The following is a 14,111-nucleotide window of genomic DNA, read 5'->3' as shown; positions in this document are numbered from 1 at the left end:
GATTCCCCTTCCATCATTCAAAGATGAAGAGATAGTGGATCTGAACAGCAAGAGAGGTTATAGGGTAGATGGCAGCATAACCAAATAACATCTTGTCTGTGCGACTGGCTTCTCCTGCAGGAGTAAAGGCTAAGCAAGCAGAAGTTACCAGTGGAACAGACGGAGTTTACTTATTTGTATCAGTTGGTTTCCAGAAAATGCCATGTATGACAGTGTACTCTGATCCTAAATGGAAAATAAGACCTTTTTAGTATTTACCAGCTTACAGTAAAGTGAAGTAATGTGTCAACTGTGTAAAATAATGATAGTCCTTAAGAATAAATATCCCACTTCGGGCCACGGATAATTGCTATTACACATGGATAATTGTTCTGTGAAAATCTGTTGATATCAACAGATATTTTATTAGCCATTGTATGGTAAAAATTTATGGTTGCTTATCTAACAAGTTCCTGTATTTACAGCTTCTCTTTGTACCTGGGTTTAATTTAGTTCCAGTAATCCATAGCAAAGGCTTACTATAAAGTTGTAATAGCTCTGGTTCCAATCTAAATAACCCTAGAAGGCAGTTGATCCAAGCCCTGTGCAAACAACACTGAATTAAAAAATATCCCCAAGGAAATTCAGAGTGAAGTAGTCTCCATCATAATAATCTTCTGGCTGATTCCATCTGACCAGTATCACAGCAGGGTTCTGTGATGTCCTTAACATGACCCAGATGTTACATCGTTGGGGAGGAGAATGGATTACTTCGCAGAGAGAGCTGATCTTTGGCTATGATCTTTTCATTTAGAATCAGAGGTTTACTGGTTCTGTCCTGGAGTTTCTAGCAGCCAGAAATAAGTCAAAGGAAGTATATTGCTCATGCAAGTGAGACTCAGGGTACAAAACTGGATACTGTTAGTGTGCACCACTTCAGCCACTGCAGTAAAGTTCAAGCCAGTAACCACAAAGCTTCTTTTAAAAGTGCAAATAGATAGTACTAACAGAATAGGATTTTTCCTTAATCATGTTGGCATATTTTTCATACGTTTATGACTCTGTTTCTCTTTCCAAATTACTCCTAATATACCCTCATCTTCTCCCTCTTGTCCTTCCAGCTAATGCTTCCAATAGCCTTTATTACTATCTGGGATCTTTCCTTGTCCTTCCTTTTTTCTGTACCGTGCATGAATGCACAGCACTTCCTAATTGGACCGTGCCATTAGCCAGTCCAATTATGTTAATGACAATTTAATAGTGCGATTTAATAATGTGGGGTTTTTTGCTATCCTTATAAACTAGTGTGAAACCTCCATTCTTCTTCATGATGTTCAGATTTTATTTATTGATATACCTTTTGTGGTAGATCCATTTCTCTAAGCAGAATACAATGGTCCCAAGAATCATTCATTGGATGCCTCTCTGATTGGGGTGGCTATTTAAATTTGAGGCAATTCCCCATAGATCCAACCCAATAAGGATCTAGGAGAAGCATACACATTTGGAATATGTGGTGGAAAACCAACAAAAGGGCTTTTAGAAAGTGTGCTGTGGGCTCTTTCGTGTTTGTTATGGATTCATGGCACACACAAAGAAGGGACAGATGAGTGGAAGGAAGGATGACCCTGACTGAGCAAGGTGTATACAATCGAATGCAACAAAGCTCTGCCTACAGCCAAGTTGCTGGAAGGGAGACAGTCTCTTGGGACTGGATTCTGTCCTTTTCCATTTGGAGTTCTTAATAGAAAGGAACTTAGCAGCCTTTTATGCTGTGGAAAGAAGGTGCAGAATTGCCTATAGCTCTCGGCAGCTACAAATGCTGATTTAGTCTTACGAAATTCAGGAGCCAAAGCAAAGGCAACTGCAGGCTTGTTGGAGGGATGTGTTTATCTGGCAACTGCTGATACACACACCCGGTTTACTGCTGAAAAGAATTTTGGGACTGATTTAGTGGTACTAGCCTCTGCCGAAGGTGAGATAAGAAGGAATTCACACCTCTAGGTGATATGGCATTAATTGAGAATTAACATAGGGAGGTAACCGAGATAATTTGATTTCTATGATCTCTTTGGCTTGTCTTCAAAAACCTATTAACATTGGATTTTATGGCTACTAATTTTGTTGATTTTATTTGATTTATATATATGTACACATATATAAATATGTATAGTAAAATATATTATATAGAAGTAGGTAATATGTGTAATAAAAATATAGATCCATCTGCTATGAATTTATTAAGGCTTCCCAAAGTCCTGTTAGGTAGGATGCCAAGCATCGTGTTGTAATAAGTGCCTTGTACTGCTGCCTTGAGCTGGGTTGTATCCAGGAGACTAGAGGCTTTCTTGTTGCAAGTCCGCTAGTGACAGAAAAGAAATTATTGTGCTAGGGCTGGTCAGTCATCTGGTGAAGATATCTGGCGATCAGCTTTTGAACCTTTAAGACTGTAGATTTTGGTATTTCCCCTCATTCACCTGAGGCCCCTACCCCCCAGCAGGAGCATCAATCACAGGAAACCAGGCAGTCTTTACTGTTTAAATCATCAAAGCCATTCCTTGTTATGATCACCGCTAATCTGCTCAAGGTTTCCTAGCCCCATGTGTGTTTAATGAACAAATGAGTACATTTGTTTAGAATCAAAACAACAGACTACATATTGTGTGCTGGGTGGCAGGACAGTGATTAATCAAATTCCTCAGACTGCAAACTGACAGCTTTTTTTTTTTTAATTCCCACAGACCTTCTGAAGGGGAGAAATGACGAGCTGAAACCAGACCATTACCTCCGTAAAAGCCCCTCCCTGGAATCCCTGAGCAAACCCCCTATGGCCTTCAGCAGCAGAATGCTTACCTCTACCCCCAGCAGCTTGAAACCCCAAAGCAAGCTCAGGTACCCTCTCAGTTTTGTGGGAACAACAGCACACTGGAAAGATTGACGGCATTTCCTGTCACCAAGATGAATGATTTAATCTGGTGGACCCCTCTCTCCAGTGGAAACCCTGCTGGCTCAACTGTCTGATTCAGAATTACCAGGCTTTGTCAGATCTAAATAACAAAATTCAGATTATAATAACAACATCTGTAAGATGAGCAATCATGACAAAATGAGGATAGCAAGTTTTCAGGAGGCACTCAGTTGTATACAAGAATTCCATGATGTACGAATGGTCAACGCTCATTGTCTTACTCTAGCTTTGCATAGAATCATAGAATCACGTGTTAGGGTGAGTTAAAAACTAAAAGCTTTAAGGTCTAAGGGAAAGTTGGATACATAATTTTCTTCTGTCTTGAGAAAAACATACATTTTTTCCACCATTGTGTCCAACTGTAGATGCTGTAGGGTGGAGACAGTGCAAGTGTTGGCCTTTAACTGGCTTCTAGGCCTTGACTGCAATACAGCTTCCAGAATTTCCAGCTTATTCAGGAATTCGTTCTGCAGCAGCTCAACTGGATGTGAATTCGCTGTTACAGATTCTTTAGAGAATTTCTTTCAATTGTACCCCTAAGTCCGCCTTTCAGTGTGTAAAGCAAAGAGGTTACTTGGAAGTTTAATATGAAGAGCTGATGAAAACAGTAGCAGAAATGCTGGGTTAACACATGCCCACGACTATCCATAGGCCGCTGTTTTTTCAGGTCTTTTTCAGGTATGCAGTAATACCAACTGAATTTGTCTCACCTCAAGGCAAACATAGAACGCAAGCTCTGAAAGCTCTTACAGTTTGGTTTACATGTAGGTTCTGTGCTGCCATTCTGCTTTGTCATACAGATAGTATTTACACACTGGTAAAAACGTAGAGACTTCAGCATATTTATCATCTTCTCCCTTATGCGTCCCTGGATTAGTGTGGAGAGGAAGGACCCGCTGGCAGCGCTGGCTCGGGAGTATGGTGGTTCGAAGAGGAACGCTCTGCTGAAATGGTGCCAAAAGAAGACTGAAGGTTACCAGGTAAGGGAATAGGTACATTTTTACTTTTCTCCGGAGAGAAGTTAATCCCTTTCCTATAGGTGTGCAGTAAGCAATGTCACTTCAAAGAAATATGTCTATTTTTGCATGTTTACTTCTACTGGGTGTTTCCATCCTCTTCCTTCAGATTTCTTTAACACAGCACCTCCCAATGTTACGTTGTCATAAGTAATTCGTATGAAAACACCAAAATATTTACTGCATCAAAGGTTGCTGATGGTGAGAAACAGAGTGTGTATGTGCAGCAGCTCCAATTTGGCATCAATTTATGAAATTACATTTTAATTAATAGTTTTTCTGTAGGCCTTTGTGGGTGCTGTTCTGTTGTGAGAGTTTTTCCATTGGTCGTTTCTGTAAAATCAAAGAAATCATTGGGTTTTTTTGTGTGGCCTTGACTAAATGAATTTTTTGGCTTGGGACCCCAGTCTTTCTGATCTGCTGTGGTTTAATGGGATTTTTCAAAGCAAGGTTTGACTGCGCTGAGTGATTTTCCCTGTTAAACAGGTATAATGATTTGGGCAGTTCTCGTATGGCCATTGCTGTGTTTATCAAGCTCTGGTTAGTGTTTGTATGCAGTTGAGTTAGGCCTTTGGTTCTGCTCGTAACTGAGCTGTAGAAGGCAATTATAGACAACAGTTCATCCTGTGATATATGCTGGGTGTGCAGGATGGTCTTGGTTTGATATAATGTTGAGATTTTTCTTTCTTAAGAATAATATTGTTTGTTACTTAGAGCAGAAGACAAAAGAAGTTATCACCACATGATATGCACCCTGGAGCAAGTCTTTAATAAAAGCAGAGTCCATCTTTTAAAGTAAATAATAAAATATTTTTTTTCTTCACAACCAGCTCTTTATGAAGCATTAGCTGCAGGGTGCGGGAGTTTGGAAGAAAAGACAGTAGCTTTCTCCTTAAGTAAAGGGATCTATAAAAGTTTGAGTCATTTCTTAGCAGTGGTGTATTCATCTGGCTTGCACCAATTTTACAGAAGGACAGGTATCAGAGAATGCTCTTGACTTCAGACACACCTTAGAATAAAATCGGGGTTAGCGTTTATCCTGCAGTTCTGTGCTACTGCCTAAAAGGCTACGGTGCCGTCCCCCGAAATTGTATGCTCTATGCTGTCTTGATTTATTTCATATCTCATCTGTTAAAATTCTCCTGGTCTTGAATTCGAAGGTGTGGGGGAAGGTTGCAATCCAGTCCTCAGAAAATGATTAATGGAATTCAACTTTTCCAAGTCTAACCTCTGTTAAGCCAGCAAACCCATCTCTCGAGTAACACTTTCTCCTGACAGTGTTGTCCTTTTTTCTTTCAAAAGGCACATACGGTGAGCAAAACAGTCTGAGTTCACTTTGTGTCCTCTGTAGTTTTCTTTCTCTGATTACACCCAAGTTGGACTAAATGTATTGCTTTTTGAAATTATTATGTGACTTTGCAAATATAGAGGCTTGTCCCGATTCTGTAGGTACCAGATTGGCACCAAGAGTATTCCCTCTGTGATAGAATAGAAAAGGAGTTTTGTTTTTCTGTGCTGAACCCAAGTAGTGGAGCTAACTGCGTATCGGATAGCAGGCCACCCAGGAGGTATGCAAGGCAATCCGGGTCTATTTGTTTTTCCTTTTAGTATTAGTCTCTGGAGGAAAGTATGTCCATGCTTCAGAGGACAGTGGAAGTCTTTGCTTTCTATATGGCTGCTGGAGTGTTGTTGCTACGTGACTGTCCACATGATGTTTCAGAAAAAAGCTTTGTCGTTTTGGTTCCTGCCTCTGGTGAGGCTCTGGTTCTGTTCACAGCTGTCCTCTGTCGTTACACTTTCTAAAGCAGCAGAAGGAGATTTCAGCAGTTTTTGAGAACAAGCAGGTAAAGCACTGTCAAACACTGCGCAATCCAGGAAAGTCCGAGAAGCTCAGACTGTGATGCAGTAGGAGACCTTATTACACAGAGTGTCAGATCTCAGGGCAAAAATTAGTCAGATGAACCAAAGGACAAACACGGTATTGATTTATGGTGAGAGTCTGGCCTTTCTATCTTCACTGCTTCATTTAGAGGCATTATCTCTTGGACATTCTTCCTCAGATTCTCATTACCATTGCGCTCTTTGTGGTCCGTTCACTCACTCTTCTTGAACTTGCTTTTCCCAGACCCTTGCACTCTTACGATAAGGCTGATATTAAGCTCCACAGGGAGTTTTTATCATTCTTGAGTACAAAGAACAGGAGTGGAGTAAAGAACGTCATCCTCCTTCCTGCCTTAGCCGCTGCAGTGGTGGGAATGAGGTAACGAACTCCACCGAGCAGAACCCTGATGACGTGCATGACTTCTTTTCCATAGATAATATCCCTGTCTATGAGGCATCTGTGCAAATCCCAGTATAATCTGTCATGTTCTTTCTAACATGAAGTCCAGACCACAGATAACTTTGGATGCAAACTGTTTTCAGCTCTGTGATGCAATGGAATGAGAGAATAAAAGACTTGTTGCTTGGCTGCCTAACTTCTCTTTTCAGTGGCGAAATGTACTGCCTTTAAGGTCTAGTACCAATTCCTCATCTGTGCTGGTGAGGAAGAGGGAAATTCCTTTCTGTTTAAATTATAAAGATGCCAGATTTCATTAAACAGTACAAGCAAAATGGATTAGAATAACTGATACTCTCAGTAGCAGCTACTACCCATGTCCCAGATTCCCTGAGGAAAAGCTGGATTAGTGACCTAGGAGCGTATCTGGGGATAAGACCTAGGGACCAGCACACAAGTCTCCACTTTTAAATGCTTTAATCCGTAAAAGGCTTATACTATAGATAGAAATTTACATCCTGCTTCTGGGATGTATCCTTGCATTGACTACAGTGGGAACATTCCCTGGCTTTGAACTTCAGCGTGTTCCCCAGGAGGCAATCTCATAAAACAAGAGAGGGACACTGGAGGGAGTTGAGACTCCCCATTAGTAGTGGCCTGGAGGGTTTTGTTTGTTTTTGAAAAAAAGAAATTGCGTGAGTTTACAGTAACTGAGGGGAAACATAAAAGCATCTGTGTTTCTCTAGTCTGCTATGTCATTTCTAAGATCCCTATTTAAACAGTGATCTGATACCAAAAAGATATGAACGCTCAGGAGAAAGAGTAGTTATTTAGAACATGAAAACATCATCACTAGAACGAAAATAAAGAGGAAGTTCAGTTTAACTACTAGGAGAAAAGAATATGCAAGAGGGATTGCATAAGCTGTGGCGTGATTGATCATATGATTTCAATTGTCATATTTCAATGCCTGGATGAATGTTAATCTGGCATTTTGGCCATCGATTTTTGAATAACTATGCAGGGGAGGTGCTAAAAAAAAATCTCAGCAGTAAAAAGAATTGTAGTGAAGTAAGGCTTCGGGCTCAGTGGCTTTGTGCAAGACTTCCTTGAGGAAAATCTCCAGTTTAAGAAAACCAACCTTATCTATTATATGGTTCCCTGTAAGAATTGTGCACTGGCACATGATCTCTTTCGCCAGACATACACAGACTGTACCTTCCGCCTCTCAGAATTTGTTGACATCACGGTGTATAATGTAGGGCGATGAGATGACCAGACTTGAGAACTGCTTTTGTAGCTCTGGAACTCAATTACCACAAGTCCTTTAAACCACAAAGCCTGCTGAGAGTAAGTTATTTATGTTAAAATAGCTTTTTGTCTGTTGTCTTGTGGGGTTGTTTTTCATCTATTTAAAAAGATTGTACATCATAGCACCAGTGTGAAGTAGAAATTGGGTGCCTCATTTCTAATAGGCTCTGTTCCCATGAGTTGTAACTCCTGGAAGCTGCTGAGAGTCATTCTTGTTCCATTATCACCTTCCATAATCATATCATTAGTGACTGTGGTGTTATTTAAGTGCCCTGGTTCTGTTTGCTCTCTGTGGAGACCATTTGTCAAGGGGCCAAACCTCTCTAGATTAAGTCTATTACTATCCACAGATGTATTGTGAAAACAGGGAACATCAAGAGGCACTTAACCCGTGATCATTAGAACTGAGGATTATTGTTTCTGCCACGTATACCCACTCCAGAGAGTGAATTGCTACCATGTTAATGAATATGGCTCGCTTAAAAGAACTGTTTTCGTATTTTTCATTTTTCCATCCATCCTATGGCACAGAGGAAAAGAGAATCTGGAACAGACTCTTTTCTCCCATGCACAGTCACCGTTATTCTTTTTATCAAACTTCTGTTTGGTTTAGCAGGACCCATTTGGGATCCACTTGTTGAAGAACCACCATCTTTTACAGTAAAGCTATCTGTGCAGTTGTTTTAAGTAGAGGAATGCTAAATAGGAGGAGAAGAGGAATGTTCTAGAACTGACAAAGCAAAATGGCAGGTATACCTCTGAAAATTTTTATATTTCATATATTCCCGACCAGTGCATTCAAAGCATTGCTTTATATCATCTCCCTGACTATGACAGTGTCAGTACGCCAGCTTATGGATAAAGGCAGTGGGCGTCTTCAGGAGAAGAGGCAGTGCTCCCTGTTAGCACTGACACCAGTATGGGATGGCGGATAAAATGGTATCGGTCTTACTGGTATTTGCGGGACGAGCCCCAGGTCTGATTTCATACCGTCTGGAGGAATCTCAACAGCACGGAGACAGTACTAACCGCAGCAATCTTTACGTAGCTTTCACGTTGTACAAGTAGTTCCTGGAGAAAAGAATTCCTTTTAATTATTCTGCATAAAACATGCTAGCAACTGTGAGCAAAGCTGGAAGAAAATGATTTATTTGTTTCCATGCCTTATTTGGGGTTGTCTGACTTTGCAGCAGGTCCCAGAACACTGTGCAGTTTTAGAAAGCGTGCTGAGGAGTATGTAGGAACTATTTTTAGGGCGATACTACCTGACATTGTATTGTTTAGTCTAAATTAGCAAAATACAAATATCTGTATGCCCAACCACTCTGAATATTTGCCTCAAAAGTTGCGAATTGTTTTTTGAAGTTTCCTCTTCTTAAAACACAAATAGATTTAGGGCTCTGACGAAATATCTCGATGGAGACTGTAGCCTGCATAGTTTCCAGATATATAGATGGACATTAAGAGGAGTCAAAGTACTTCAACTTTGCTGTATATACTAATAATATATATTAATAAAAGCTTCTTTCCTGTATTCTGCCTCAGCTATTCAAAAAGGAAAAAAAAAGCCTGCCTTGAAGTATTCCCACTATTATGACTATTCCAACCTTGAGAGACAGAAATTGGAAACAAATTACTTCCGAACATAACCTAAAAGTCATTAAATGTAATTCTGAACGCTTTTACTACTAGAAGCATAAAACTGGTACATCAGACTGTGAGAGCTGGTGTGTCTGCATCGTACTACATTCTTCACGTAGCAAAGATGCAACAACTTGGGGAGAAAAATAAAGGCTGTTGCAGTATTTGCTGTTTGTCAAGTAATTATAGCAAGAGACTGGTCGACTGGTGGTTTGGCAGTGGATACAATATAAAGCTTTTCACCCTTTTGTATTAGGTTTAAACTCAGACTAATACTAGCTTTTTTTGTTTATGAATTTGTGGCTTTCTTTTTCTCACAGGAATTTGCATTCCTTTTCTTTTTGCAGTAGACGGTATTTCCTCCATATCCTCTTTGTTTTCGAGCTCTATTCCATGACACTATCCCCTGCTTTCTCATATTTTTTTTTTTTTTTTTTTACTCGTTTTCTGGCTGGATGAGATCCAGCACAGATTAAGCGTGGCCCAAAGATGTACAAATGCAGATAGGCTGATGAGGGCATAACGTATTCCCTTCGGTCAAATTGTCGTGGGGCCAATGCATTCTCCTTAGGGAGGTGGACTCTCCCTGCTGTAGCACGGCCAGCCGGGATGACTGGCTTTGGGCTACTGATGCATCAAGTGGGTGGTGTATTCCTGGGGCTGCAGGTTGTGGGGACCTGCTCCTTCATGGGCGGTTGTGCATTAGCATGTCTGGGTTTGACCGTTTCTTCCTTATTCTGGAAGCTAAGGGTTATATTTAGAAATAAGAAGTCTGTTATTTCTTTGTACGTCATCAGCATGGGTAGTTGACATTATATTTCTGCGTAAGCGACTACTGTCTCGATCTTTAAGTCTCAACTGAGCATTTCGCCTTACTTACGCTTCAGTTATGCACCGTCTTGGACCGCAGAGCGTGAGCAGAGACTGCGCTGCGAATGCTGCCCCGGCCCTCGGGGCTGGTGCTCAGGCTGGCAGTGCTGGTGGAGAATCAAAGAGCTGGTTGGGACAGAAACCAGGGATCAACCCTCTGAACCTGGGCGGAATACCATTCCTGGGACTTGGCTCATGAAACAACGGGTCAGACGCTTCCTTTGACACTAATACAATGGAGCTTAGTTTTAAAGCCTTGAGAATCCCAGCACAGCTGTGCACTGTCCTAAAGAAATGCAGAAAATAACCCAGTTATTTCTTAATCGCAAGATCCGCGCCTGGGTATGGCTGTGATTCTTTTAGCCTTTTCTAGGATACTTCTTGTGTTTGTGTCAACAAATAGCATAAAACTATTTCAATATGTTTCCAAATCGTATCGGTCTTTCTCTGGTATATCAACATTAATCAGGTTTCTATCTAAATATTTCACTAGCCACGCGAACTAGGTACGCGGTGGTGTTCTGTAATTCAGCAGTAATGCGGGGGAGTGGATGCACGCGTTTTCCGGCCACCTTTCCAAGTGAGGTCTGTCAAGCAACAAGGATAGGAGGTAAATCCCATCTGCTGTTACCCACGGTTTATGTGGAGTCAGGAAAGGCTGGATTCCCACAGCGCTGTGATCTCGTGTGCTGGAGATCATCAGCAAACCTAAGTCCCGGTTTGTGTGATGTGGGTGAAGAAAAACACTGGAGAAAACCCCTCCGGATTTAAATGGCAGCCATCCATTCATTCCGAGCAGCATTCATGGCAGAGTCTCTCTCTTCTGGGGAGGACTGGGAAGATTTCCCTTCTGCCGCACCGACGTGTGCGCCTGAGATTAGAGGCTGATGGCCAGAGCCTGCTGAGCAAGCAGGAAAAAGCTCTCTGTCTTAATATTTACCAATACCGTTGATGCAATAAAGTTCTTCTCTGGCGAGCAATGACACTTACCCTGAAGTACCATATGCTAGCGTATCCTTGTTACAAGAGGGTGTACATGCTTACTAAGAGCTCTGCATCGACAGTACTTGTAGCATTTTGACATTTAGAAGTAAGATTTATGTGCAATGGGGTTTTTCCAGGAAGTTATTAGTATTTTCTGTGAGTTTCTGAGAAACGGGTGACATTTCTGGCTCTCTTCATTTTTCTCCGAGTTTTGCCAAAGAGGAGGATGTTGACTTCAGAGAGACTTTTCCTGTCTATGCAAAAGTTGAGGGGATTCTTGGTAATAGCTATTGAAGCAGGAGGGATTATCCTGTGTTTAAATGGAAATTGACAATAAGTTGGTGAGGAATTGTGCTCCCAAATCTGCTTTGGACCATCTTGGTGACCTTGGCAAGTCTTGCATAATACCATTGCCTTAATTTCCTTAGTTGTTAAAATATAGATCATCATATCGTATCATTGGATGATGATGAATTTCAGTAATATTTGGAAAGATGCTCTGATAAAAAGGGCAGTGTTCAGAGTTCTTAAGTAGTGAAAATACGGGCTTAAAACTTCAAGATATTCCCAATTTTTTTTCCAGAATAAATGTTTTCTTTTTCTAAATAAAAACACTTATAGCTGAATGTGTACATGCAGTTTCTATGGACCCAGGGTCGGGTCTGGAAAATAAATGCAGCAGCCAAATCATGGCGTGTTGGGAATAATCAGGTTGATTTACCAATGTGCAAGGCCCCTTCACAGCGATGCCAATGCTTAAACGTGCTTCTCCAGTGTAGCCAAATAACTTGAGCCAAGCTCTACCTTTTTTCACATAGGGGGCTTTATCCTGTAAACAAATACAAGTCTCTTGATTGGAGGGATAAAATAAACGCCCATGCAGGGCTCTCATGCGTAACTTTCTATCCTGCTGGGTAATTTTAAAAATAGCATTTACATTCTATCCATCCCAAAGTCCAAGACGCTTTCCTTGTGTTGCCTGGATGCAATGACAATCAGTGAAAACACTGAATTGATTTGCCACCAGCTGGAGCAGCTCCAAACTGTGAGTTTAACTGGGAAAGCGCTGAGCCCTGCTGCCTGTTCCATGAACATCCTTTGCTGTTGAGACCTCTCCCCACCTTGTCTCCATCCTTTGCTGTGAGCCTCCTGCAGTCTGCAGCCTGCCCCACCGCCCAGGAATTCTGGGACATGGCTAATCTCGGAATTCTCAATAGGGATAATTAGAAATAGCTGTGGGAGCAGCCAGCGTGGTCATTAGCAATTCTGCAGCAGGGCTCCAGGCAGGAAGTAGCTGTGCTGCTGCCTTGGACACAGAGGGGAGCTGGTTCCTCCCCCCCTCTCCCTCCCTCCTTCCCCAGAGTATCTGTGTGGTCCTTGGAGCTGCGCTGCTGCATCTTTGCTCCTGCAGCCTTGGGAATGAAAGAACGCAGCCCGGGCCGTTTCTCTCTGTGGCATTCAGCAGTGGTGCCGTTTATACGAGTGGGTGAGGAGGTGGACGGGAGTGTTAGCTGTGTAGCAAACGGGGAGCTGGCTGTCAGCAGGTGGGTGTAACAAATACCATTTACACTGAAGAGCAGAAAAGAGATGCACAGCAAAAATAAGAACTCATCAATATCTAATGGGATTCTTACAATGAGGAGAACTTGTTAGTTCCCGGTCTTGCTGTGTAGTCTGCCTCTGCCTCTCCAGGTACAACTAATACTTGTTTTGCCCACTCACTGAATGGGACAGTGGTGTAAATTACAGAAGTACCCGTCACAATTGAGGTATATCTTTTGTCACCATTATCTCATCTCTGAAATGGCCCAGAGATGTCCATGAAATTGCTTCTGCTTATACCAGCTCTCATTTGGTCCTGTATGTTTGTGTAATAAAAAAATCAGCTCCCTGTGAACTCAGCATTACATGTCACCCCCGCCCCTCCCCATTCAAGTGGCAACTGATGTGCAAAGTGATAAATTAAGACCCAAAATAAGGAATATGTACAAACCCCTGTTACTTTACCAGCCTTTAGTGGAGCCTTTGAAGTAGGTGACTTTTAAGAATGAGAATGTTGTCGTGGGGTAATTTGTGTTCAAAACAACTCGTATTATTTGCTAGGAAAGGTTCAGTGCATTCACTGCGTGTTAGGCGCACTGTGCCAGCAACTACTCTCAAGCCTTGTTTACCAGCATTTGTTTTCATTTTAAAAGTCAGTCTTTATATATTAAAATGGAAGTAAAAGCTAAAAAATGTGAACAAAGTATAGCGAAATATTTGCCAGTCCACACAGCGCTGGGAGCAATAGATCTGATGGGCACGAATGGATGCTATTTGGCTCGTTAGGGAGGTTACTTATCTGTCTAGTTACAGTGATGATTTCAGTGTCAGTAGTAACGGGTTTTCACCTTGCAAGCAGAGGAAATGAGAGGTCAAGTAATTACTTTATCACATATTACCTGAAATATCTCCCTTTTGGTATTACTTTCATTTTTTTATTCTTACGAAAACCTTAGCTATAGCAGCGCCACGTCTTCTTTGTAATCAAAATACCAGAACTGAGCTGCCTTGTACAGGTCATTGATCTCCTCAATACCTCATGAAGAAAGCGCTGAGCTTAAAAAGTGCACAGACCGTTTTAGAATGGCTTTACAATTTACTCTGAATGATGTCTCTGAGACATCTCCTGTCAGATGAGCTTGTTTTGAGCACAGAGCTTGAGAGCATCATGCTACCTATTCTTGCCAGTCTCAACTAGGAAAGGTAATGAAGAAAATTGGACGTGCCTGACTTTTTGGTGTCTTCTCAGATCACTGGCATTTGAGAGACTAAAACAGTTGGTAGCCAAAAAATCTTTGTGTAGGGTGCATGACGATAAGTTTGTGTTAAATTTTCTCTTTTTAAATGTCCCTGCTCCGTGAGACTACTGTAGTCAACTGATGTTTGATGCTTTTGCGAAAAAAATATGGTCATAAACTCTCTTTCCAATGTCCTGTCTATGCTAAGAAGGCTCATTAATTCACACTTACGGAAGCAAATGATAAATGATAAACCCAAGGCAACACCTGTGGCAGCAGTGGAG

The 14,111-nt window shown here is 41.5% G+C and overlaps 1 protein-coding gene across 8 annotated transcripts in view; it reads left to right on the top strand.

The window, feature by feature from the left end:
* The window catches only part of SPECC1 (sperm antigen with calponin homology and coiled-coil domains 1), a 98,798-nt gene that overhangs the window by 71,251 nt on the left and 13,436 nt on the right, over positions 1 to 14,111 (top strand). For all 8 annotated transcript variants that reach the window (XM_054209037.1, XM_054209035.1, XM_054209031.1 and 5 more), the window contains 2 exons: positions 2,721 to 2,871; positions 3,825 to 3,927. In XM_054209037.1, the coding sequence (XP_054065012.1) occupies positions 2,721 to 2,871; positions 3,825 to 3,927 (254 nt within the window). The remainder of the gene's footprint in view (positions 1 to 2,720; positions 2,872 to 3,824; positions 3,928 to 14,111) is intronic.

The sequence above is a fragment of the Rissa tridactyla genome, chromosome 7, assembly GCF_028500815.1.
Source record: "Rissa tridactyla isolate bRisTri1 chromosome 7, bRisTri1.patW.cur.20221130, whole genome shotgun sequence".
NCBI classification, from domain to species: domain Eukaryota; kingdom Metazoa; phylum Chordata; class Aves; order Charadriiformes; family Laridae; genus Rissa; species Rissa tridactyla.
The sequence above is the reverse complement of the archived record's forward strand: the minus strand, read 5'-3'. Positions and strand labels throughout refer to the sequence as shown.